Genomic DNA, 10,608 nt, shown 5'->3' with positions numbered 1-10,608 from the left:
AGAGATAAAGAGAAAGGTCTTCTGTTTGTTCACTCCCCAAATGGCTGCAACAGCTGGAACTGCGCCGATCTGCAGCCAGGAGCTTCTTCCCGGTCTCCCTTGTGGGTGCAGGGACCCAAGGACTTGGGCCGTCTTCTAGTGCTTTCCCAGGCCACAGCAGAGAGCTGGATCGGAAGAGGAGCAGCCAGGACTAGAACCAGCGCCCATATGGGAGGCCGGTGCCGCAGGTGGAGAAATAACCTACTGCGCCACGGAGCTGGCCCCTCCAGGTAATTTGATTTGGGATTTCAGAGTCTCTTAGCTGATACTCTGAAGAGGAGCAAGCCAGAAAGCTCCATGGAATTGGTACCCCAGGCCAATTTACTTCTGCCTTCAGGAGCATCTTGTAGGATCCTCTGAATCCATAGGAATGATCTAGTTCCCCAAGAGTAGGCCGCACCTAAGTCATGTATTTTATCAAACAAACATGGACAAGTAACAAAGGGAGGGTGCGCAGAGGGGAGAGGAGGGTAGGTGATCTCTTAATAGCAATGAATCAATGAATGGTGCTGCTGGGGAAATACTCTGGGTTTTGCTGGGACGTGTAAGAGGATTAGCCTAGGTATGAAGAACTCAAATGAGTAAGAGCAGAGACTATCAGTGGGTAGCTTCAGGCTTATTTGGAACTCTGTGCAGAGCTCTCCAAAGATGGACTGGCTATCTTTTGAGATAGGGATTTCTTTGTTGCCCTGCAGATTTAGAAGATGGCCTGAGGAAGTACATAATAGAACCTAGTAAGGGAGGCTTGCACACATGGGGTTGGGTGGAACTTGGCTAAACTTATGTTTCTCAGACTTATCAGCAGAATCATGATTTCCCAAGTCCACTTCAGACCTACTGAATCAGACTCTTCTGGGGATGAGGTTCCAAATGGTACTGAGGCTGCTTCTAGCTCCCATTCTGTATGATTCTAGAGTATTTGGATAGTTTTTAAAATATATACTATTGCTATTTATCTATTAATACATAATGGAAAACAAATTATTTACATTCTTAACTGAGTTCCTATCAAAGTAGTCATTTTTAGAAAAAAATATATACCCATGGATATAAACATATATACCCATGGACATCATGAAATAGAATTACAGCACAAGATTAAAACATACGGTTTAAGATAAACAATTACAGTGCAACATCCATTTTAAAACAGTAGTTAAGACATAAATGGACTTAGTTTTTATTATTCAGAGATAACCAAGTCTTTTTTTTCTCAGAACAAAACAATAGATTTCTCTGATTTTAAATAATTTTATAAATAAGAAAATATGGGTGCACATATAGCTGGAATTGGATATGGATGACTTGATAAACATAGAAAAGGACCAGCTAGTCAGATACTTTCTATGAGATTATCTGGCAGAACATCAAATTTTAACTGGTAAAAATACAGTGTTTTAAGCAATCAAGAAAAATGAATAATTTAAATACTCAATTGTCATTTCATACATAAATTAAACTTAAGTACATGTATTTTAAATGAGATTTTTAAAACTGAACAATATGTCACTGATCTAATAAAACTTCCATAGTCTTATCAGTAGCTCCACACTTCTCCAGCAAGTGGCAGGTGTCTTGTCATACTTTCATCTTCTTATAAAACCAGTGCTAGAGTTCATCATGAGCCAAAACTGTAGGAAAGGAAAGTTTATTTAGTTCTTGAAATTGTAAATATAAAATTAGCTTAAATGTCACCAAGGTGAGTGATACAGAAAAAAGCCAATGTGTTGTCCGAGGGCCCTTTGTTCTCCCAGTATCTATATGATTCATTCTGTGACATGAAACAAGCACTTTGTATATGCTGGTATCTATTATACTGCATCTTAACTACCTTTTTTCCTACCTAGAGTGTCAGCTCCTATGACTCATGTATACAAGGAATGTATTACTTCTGTTATCTGTAGTATCTAGCACTCTGTCTGGCCGATGGAGGCTTTGAGGAATACTAATAGATCATTTCCCATGCTCAAAGTGGTGATCTTCTATGATAGGAGGACAGAGCACTCAGATGCAGATGTGATACAAATGTGAGATCAACTCTAATGAATATTCTTACAGACCAACATGGTTGCTTCTCCTTCTGCATCACTGAGTTGTCACAGACTGATTCAAGAGCACTGAGAACTTTAAATTTTAATTTGACTGAAAATATCATTTTAATTCATCCAGTTACAAAATTCAAGATGGCAGAAGAAGCTTCACTCCTCACTACATCCCACTGTAAAGATAATAAGTATAAAACAACATAACAACAGAGATGAGGGAAGTGGTTATGACACCCTGTGAGAGCAGAGTTACCAATAAATTTCCAGAAATGGAAAACAGGAGGATGCTGAGACATAAAACCACTTTACCCCCAAATAGGTGGCTGGGCCCAACAGTTGCCTTTCCTGATGGGGGAGCTTGAGAAAGCCTCCTAACAGAAACAGTCATTGGGTAGTGATTCAGACCACGAGGCAGTTAAGTGACAGCCTGTCTAGAAAATCTGCACATGTTGGCGCCTGAGTCTTCTGTGTCCCAGAGAGAAACTGATAACTTGCTATTTATTCCAAATAGAGAAACCTATTTTTGAGAGAGGAATGGAGAGTAAGAGAGAGGAAAAGATTTTTGAAAAGGTCTCAATGCTCTTGAGTAAAGCACCCTCACTTGGGACTCTGGCGGTGGTGTATGGGATGGGCTTTGATCTGTTCCTTTTCCATACACCTACCTAGAGGAAAGCCTGCCAGGTGTATAGCATGCCTAAGTACTGACAGCTACCAGTTAACCCTCCCACTCAGGGTAGAAGCCTGCTGGAGAAAAGCATGTTCATTACAGAGGAAACCTCTGTCAGCTATCTATATTGAAATCCTTCATTAAACATAGAAACAGTTAAGGTCTCCAGGTATCTGACAATGACCAACCAGGGGATGATGACTTACCTGCATTTTTCTTCTTGCTTTCAAGCTGATCTAACAGTTGGCGTATCTCAGTGTCATACTCCACCCATTCTGGGATAATCCTAGCTGCAGCTTTTAGTTTGGGTTCTTTTGTTTTGGGATTATTGCACTAAAAGTTTAAATAAAATTTGTTAATGAAAAACCATGCTGCAGGAAGCATTAAGGAAATACTTGAGGACATTCCTGTTACTTGAGCAAATAAAGTACATTTTATAAAAAGCAGAGCCCTATGAGTACTTGAAATGCTAGAAACTTAAGTAGACAGGATTGAGTGAAATGACAAAATCACAAGTTATATATTATTCTTTGCTTATATACAAATACTACAAACAAATTCAAACAGAAATCCTTAAAAGACATTCTGATTGTTCATAAAAACTTGTCAAACAGTTCAGTACCCATGCTGTGACAGAGCTCCAGTTACATTTCCACTCTGTAAGGTAACTCAGCGGACTAGTCTGCTTTACAGGCACTGCGGAAAAGCAATGGAAGCCAAAGCTCAGTTCTCACAGTTCCAACTCCACATTCACTAATAATAAGACCTGTACATGTCACAAAAATATATGGGGATGCATATACCTTAGCTTTCTTTGCCTGCAAAAGAAATTAAAATAAGCTCTAAGATAAGATAACCTCTTATTGTTCCACCATCTAATACACTTTCAGGGGAAATTAAATAGAGGTTAAAAGGCAAATCTCTCATGGTTAATAAAGATCTGATGCTGGAAGTATTTGAAGGCGTGGCTGACAGGATTTGCTGATGGGAGCTATGAGGAGAGACATCAAAGATAACCCCAGTCCCTTTGGTTTGAGCACTGAGAGGATGCACTGAGAAAATGCAACAGGAAGAACATAAACTTCACCAAGTTGCAAAGGCACCCATTTGCTATTTCTAAAATATTAATACTGAAAGTAACTTGAAGCCCATTTTTTGTGAGATATTTTCTCAACTTGAAAATTAGTCATGAGCCAGGAACCTTTTGTCTTAGTCCTTTCCTCACCAAATACTTGCAGTTTATCCCATGTTGGATTTCTTTCCTCAGTGATATGTTCCTAAACAGAGTGGAAAACAGGATTTTTTTTTCCAGAACTTTACAGGCAGTCTCCTATAAACTGCAATTATGTAACTATTTTCTCTTTAATTGTGGCAAAGGAGCCAGCATTGTGGCATAGCGGTACACCCACCACCCGAGATGCCAGCATCCCATATGGGTACCAATTTTTTTTTAAAGATTTTTTATTTATTTGAGAGGTAGTTACAGACAGTGAGAGAGAGAGACGGAAAGAAAGGTCTTCCTTCCTCTGGTTCAATCTCCAAAAGGCCGCAATGGCTGAAGCTGCACCCATCTGAAGCCAGGAGATTCTTCCGGGTCTCCCAAACGGGTACAGGGGCCCAAGGACTTGGGCCATCTTCCACCACTCTCCTAGGCCATAGCAGAAAGCTGGATGGGACGAGGAGCAGCTGGGACTAGAACCAGCACCCATATGGGATGCTGGCCCCGCAGGTGGAGGATTAACATACTGTGCCACAGTCCCGGCCCCTGGGTACCGGTTTGTGTTATGGCTGCTCCACTTTAAATCCAGCTCCCTGCTAATAGCCTGGGAAAACTGGCAGAAGATGGCCCAAATGCGTGGGCCCCTACCACCAATGTGGGAGACCCTTCAACCTGACTTATCCTTGGTCATTGTGGCCATTTGGGGAGTGAATTAGCAGATGGAAGATCTCTGACTTTAAAATAGATAAGTTTTTTTTTTAAAAAAATTGTGGCATAGCTATTAAAATAAAAAATATGATGTTGCCTTTATTTTGTTATGCTACAGTGTTTTTGATGCTACAGTTTTTATCAATGATTCCTCATTTTTAAAAATTTATTTTCATTTATTTGAAAGATAGGAAGAATCTCTATCTTCTGCTTCACTCCCTAAATGCCTGCAATAGTGGGGCTGGGCCAGGCTGCAACCAGGAGCATGGAACTCCATTTGGGTCTTACCTGAGCCATTACCTGCTGCCTCCCAGGGCATGCATTAGTGGAAGCTGACATAGGAAATAGCCAGGACTCAAACCCAGGCACTCCAATATGGGATGTTGGCATCCCAAGTAGCATCTTAACTCCGTGCCACAATCCTGCTCCTACATGTGGTTCCTAACTGGGCAATCCTGCCCTTCAAAGTAGCTCTGGCAAAATCTAGAGTTTTGATTAACAAGCTGTGGCTTGGGGGGTTGCTAGGAGGGATACTGCCTTCTAGTGGGTACCAGCAGAGACACTGCTGAATATCCTACAGTGCACAGGACAGCCCCCACAGCAAATGCCAGTAATGCCAAAGTTGAGAAACCATGATTGAAACAGAGTTGAAACTGTATCATGACATTCATAAAAACATGCATTAATACCAATCAGTCATGCCTTTGACATCCTTTTTAGATCATTTCCTTAAGATTTTTCTGCATTCCAATTTTTCAAAAGAACCTGACCAAGACTAACATTCCCTCATTTTTAAGTGTTTTTGAGAGAGGAATGCTTATTCTGAACACCAAGATCTATGCAGAAGTAGCTGTCCACGTAGGAAAGACCTTTCTCAGCTTCTGCACATTTAGATAAGGCCACATGACCAATTCCCACCAAGGAGCCAAGCCTTTTTCTATAAAACTATAAAAGAGGTGAGGGAATATGGCCCAGCAGTTAAGATGCTCCTTGGACACCTGCATTCCATATTAAAGTGACTGGGTGGTGGAGTCCTGGCTCCACTTAAGACTCCAGCTTCCTGATAATGCTACCCTGGGAGGCATCAAGTGATGGCTCAGGTCCTGGGGTCTTGCCACCTAGGTGGGAGACTTGGATTGAGTTCCAGACTTTTGGCTTCAGCTTGGTCTAGCCCCAGCTACTGGTGGCTTTTATGGAGTGAACCAGTAGATGGAATATCTCTTTCCACCTTTAAAATAATTTAAACATTTAAAAAATGAAACCATGTAATTTAATATTTTCTAGTAGCTACATATAAAATGGTAAAAAGGATAGGTGAGATAATATATAAAAGGTTATTAGTCAACATGTAATCAATATAAAAATTAGTTATGCTATATTTTTACATTTAAAAAACTGTACTTAGTCTTCAAAACTTAGGGTATATTTTATACTTTATAGCACACCTCACCCAGGATAGCAGTATTTTAAGGCTTTACAGCCACATGTAGCAAGTGGCTGCGGTACTGGAAGGAGCAGATCCAGATGATGATGGACCCCACAGGTGGATGGAAAGAGGTTCCAGAATCGCCAAGCAAGGGGCCTGTGCCCACCTAACTGTATCCATCTAACCTGTGGCTCCTTCATCTCTGGGTCCTGTCATCATTTGGATTCATCTGGAGCTGGATAGTTACCAAGCCCCTGTAAAAATTCTGGGTATTAGGTTTCTAATAGCTACTTAGGTGTGCTACATGGAATTCTGGAGTCTGTTACAGTAGCTAATGTTAACCTAAATACAAACTATCCAGGAGACCAATCTTACCACTATGTGACACAACCTTATTTGTCAAAAAACACAAATTTAATAACATCTCAATATTTATATTCAGAAATATTCTTGAATTTTCCTTATGAAATTCCTTTAGTCCACTCTCAATGCCATTTCTTTACTTTTTTAAAAATTTGTTTATCTTGAAAGGCAAAGCAATGGATCAAGAGAGGGAAAGACAGAGATAAATATTTTCCATTTGCTGGTTCACTCTCCAAATGGTCACAACAAGTAGGAGCCCAAGCGGAAGCTAGGAGTTCCACCTAGTTCTATTCTGCAGGTGGCATGGGCCCAAGTGCTGCTGTTTTCCCAAGTGCATTAGCAGGAGCTTGATCGGAAGCTCCTGGGACTTGAACCAGGATTCCAATATTGGATGCCATTGCAGGTAGCATCTTAACCCACTGGACTCTGTTTATTTTTATTTCCATTACATTCTTTCACTTATGATTCTACTGCAACATGTTTGATGCTACTTTTTAAAATTTATTAGGGCACATGCAGTGAGCCAGCTCTCCCCCAACTGTTAATTCACTTCCCAAATGCCTGAAATGTCTGGGGCTGGGCCAGCCTTTTGATAGAAACCAGGAACTCAATTCTGTTCTCCCACATGGGAGGCATGGATTCAAGTACTTGAACCATCACTGCTACTTTCATATCTGCATTAGCAGGAAGTTGGATTTTTATACCTGGGTAATTTCCCTATATTTCATTGTCCTGCCTCCTTATTTTAATCAAAATTTTACAAATGCTAATATTTTGATAGTTTATTCTTCAGTGAAGAGCTTATAATTATTCTATACTTAAGTCAGCACATGAAAAACAATATAGTCAGAAAAAGAACTGTATTATTTTGTTATTAAAGACAATATTATACTGAACTATAAGTTCTAGATGGCTGTACAATAAATTAGCTTGAAATATTTATATTTAGGAGACAAATAATGGCATAATTTAATTGCTTAAAATGAAAATCTAAGAAAAATAATTTCTGAAAAATAAGGAAGAAAAATAGATATGTTTTGGATAATTTAAGTAGACAAAATTATCTTTTGAGAAAGATATTGTCAAGAGGAAAAAAACTGTAAAGATACTTAGGTGACTTTATCTATGAACACTTTTGGCCAGCTCATGGTCTTTCCTTCAAGACTCTGTGCAGGAAGAGTTTAACAGCAACCTGAGACTGTTGTGTTGAGAGAGGCCTGCTTGTAAGGCTAGCCCTTGGCTGGCCTGTGGGAACTTAGGCTTGAGGAGGGTTCCAACCATTCCCTGGTAAGAGTGTGCCTTGCTGTCTGGGCAAACATTATGGTTAATGCTAAACACCTCACTCTCAGGGCTTCAGGATTTTGGTATGTGCTAGGCAGAGGGTGCTTATGTGGTGAACAGGCCCAATACAAACTTTTGCCACTGGGTTTATAACATGCCCTCTTGAGAGGTAATATTTCCCACATATTGTGGGATGTCTTATTGCTTGAGCAATTAAGCTTGTCCTGTGTGATTCACACAGAGATGATTCATGGGATTTTGCATCAGGTTTTCTATTTATCCCATGTACCTTTTCTCTTTGCTGACTTTCTTTGAATTCTTTCATTATAATAAACTACAACCATGAATACAGCTCTATTTTGTATTACACAAATCTTAGCAAATTATCAAATATGAGGGTGGCCTCAGGGGCCACTCTACTTGATAGCCTATGTAAATATGTAATAGACTGAGCATTAGAAAAAATGAGGTAGTATGCGTGTTATTCCATTTGTAAAACAGAAAATAGGAGTGGGTATTTGCCTAGTGATTACGATGCTGGTTATGACACCCATATCCCCTACTGGAAAGTGTGGGTTCCACTTCCAGTACCAGCTCCTGACTCCAGCTTCCTGGTAATGCAGATCCTCAGAAGCTGTGATGATGACTCAAACAGTTGGATTTCTGCCACACATGTAGGGGCCTGGATCAAATTTCCCACCTCAGCGCTGGCTCAGCCTGGCTGCTGTGGGCATCTGGGATCCATCTGTCTCATTCTCTGTCTCAAAAACAAACCAACCAACCCACAGAATATATTTCTATTTGTACATTTCCCTATATGCTTATATACAAACGAGATCATAGGCACTCACCAAATCAATTGTTTTGGCTCTTTGTTTGGATTCATCATCACACCAAGTTTCACACCACAGCCAGTCTTGAGGAAGAGATTTAATGGCAACTTGGTAAATCATATTATTGGGAAGATCCTATAGAAAAGAAGGATTTACACATAAAAGGATAGATACTAGAGTTGGAGAGGGAAAAGTTGAAGATATTAAAATTGTAAATGGGTCATAAAAATGCAGATCTGAGGTAGGTCTGTATTTTAAGCTTTAAATACTTAACACGATTCAGTCAGCTCATGTCCTAAATGAACCCATGTACTGGTACCACATCTGCATCACCCTTAGACCTCACTACTAGCCTCAGGGATGAACAGGGAAGCCCAGAAACCCATCACTCAGTACCCACCCTCTTCCCGACCACAGTGACAGCCTCATTATCTTTATCTGCCTCAGTCACCAGTACAATCTGCAGAGTCTGAGGTCACCTTTCTTCTCCCTGTTGGAAACAATGCTCCATGATAATTTTCCCATTCCTCAGTATTCAAGGATTTCCATGAAAACACTGCTGGGCCCTGCACTCGCATGGGAGACCAGGAGGAAGCACCTGGCTCCTGGCTTTGGATTGGTGCAGCACGCCGGCTGTAGCAGCCATTTGTGAGGTGAACCAACGGAAGGAAGACCTTTCTCTCTCTCTCTCTCTCTCAATGTCTAACACTGCCTGTCAAAAAAAAAAAAAAAAAAAAAAAAAAAAAAAAAAAGAAAGAAAGAAAGAAAGAAAGAAAGAAAAAAGAAAGAAAACACTGCTGACATTTGGGTTAAAAGATGCTGACTTGAAAATGAGCCTATGTTAGAGACTTGTGGAGAGATTTAAAGACCCGTGTCCCCACCTAAAACTGCTTATATTGGAGGGGTTGCCCTTCCCTTCCTCTCCCCACAGAACATCTATTTGCATTCCAAGCAAAGGGCATACTCTCCGCCAGAGGGCATGCAGGATGACTGCATTAGCTGTCCTATGTAAGCTCTGAGTCATAGCTTCAACATTCCCATTAAACATCATGCTGGAAGTTCAGGCTTCCAGTCCTAGCAATAAAATATGTAAACAAAAGATACATAGGTTGGAAATAAGAAATAAAACAATCATCATTTGCAAATAACAGGATTGTTTATGCAGAGAATCCTAAGAATCAATGAGGAAAAACTCCTGGAAACAATATGCAATTGTAGCAAGGTGATAAAATCCAAGATTAATAGACAAAACTTAACTGCTTTTCTGTATATCTGCAATAAATAACTGGAATTTGAAATTTAAAAAATCATTTGCATTAGCACTAAAAAACAAATAATTTGATACAAATTCAATAAAGTATATTCCTCTATGGAAAACTGTAACATTCTGATGAAAGAAATCAAAGGTGACAGATATAAATGAAGAGTTATTCCATATTTACGGTTAGGAAGATTCAATATTGTAAAGATGTCAGTCTTCCCCAGTTCTACCTATGAATTCAATACCATCTCAAAGTCCTATCAAATTATTTTTGTGGATACTGACCACCAATTGATCTTACAATTTATATGAAAGGAAAAAGACTGATTTGTCAATACTGAAGAGAAATAAAGTCACAGAACTGACTCAAACAGACTTAAAGTCTTACCATAAGTGCTACAGTAATCAAGACAATGTAGTACTGGCAAAAGATTACACAGATGGATCAATGAAATAGAATATATATTCAGGAAATATGGAAATCTAAGTACTATCCGCCTTTTTTTTTTGTTTAAGCACTGCTCTAAAAATGGTGATTACATAATAGAAACTATTCCTTCTGATACTCTTAGTTCCTTGGAACACTTTCTTAAAAAATGTGGTGTACCATCTTATTTGAGTAACTTACTCACATAAGTCCTATCCTAGACTAAGTCTTCTATAATTTCCATTTCATGGTCTCCTCTCTGACAAATTCAATTTTCAGCTCACTTAATTGAGTACTCAGATATCAATATCCTTTAATGCTATAGTATCTCCAATCAAC

General features: G+C 39.5%; 1 protein-coding gene across 4 annotated transcripts in view; it reads right to left on the bottom strand.

Annotated features, from left to right (window-relative positions):
- Positions 1–1,187: 1,187 nt before the first annotated feature.
- UGGT2 (UDP-glucose glycoprotein glucosyltransferase 2) overlaps positions 1,188–10,608 on the bottom strand; it is a 263,834-nt gene continuing 254,413 nt past the window's right edge. For 2 of the 4 annotated variants that reach the window (XM_062194019.1, XM_062194017.1), the window contains 3 exons: positions 8,600–8,716; positions 2,958–3,084; positions 1,188–1,670 (listed from right to left, as the gene is read on the bottom strand). In XM_062194019.1, the coding sequence (XP_062050003.1) occupies positions 1,648–1,670; positions 2,958–3,084; positions 8,600–8,716 (267 nt within the window). In that variant the 3' untranslated portion in view covers positions 1,188–1,647. Of the gene's footprint in view, positions 1,671–2,957; positions 3,085–8,599; positions 8,717–10,608 lie in introns of those variants that run through there. The other 2 variants (XM_062194018.1, XM_062194020.1) reach the window with 2 other exon arrangements.

This window comes from Lepus europaeus, chromosome 6 (assembly GCF_033115175.1).
Source record: "Lepus europaeus isolate LE1 chromosome 6, mLepTim1.pri, whole genome shotgun sequence".
Lineage (NCBI taxonomy): Eukaryota > Metazoa > Chordata > Mammalia > Lagomorpha > Leporidae > Lepus > Lepus europaeus.
The sequence above is the reverse complement of the archived record's forward strand: the minus strand, read 5'-3'. Positions and strand labels throughout refer to the sequence as shown.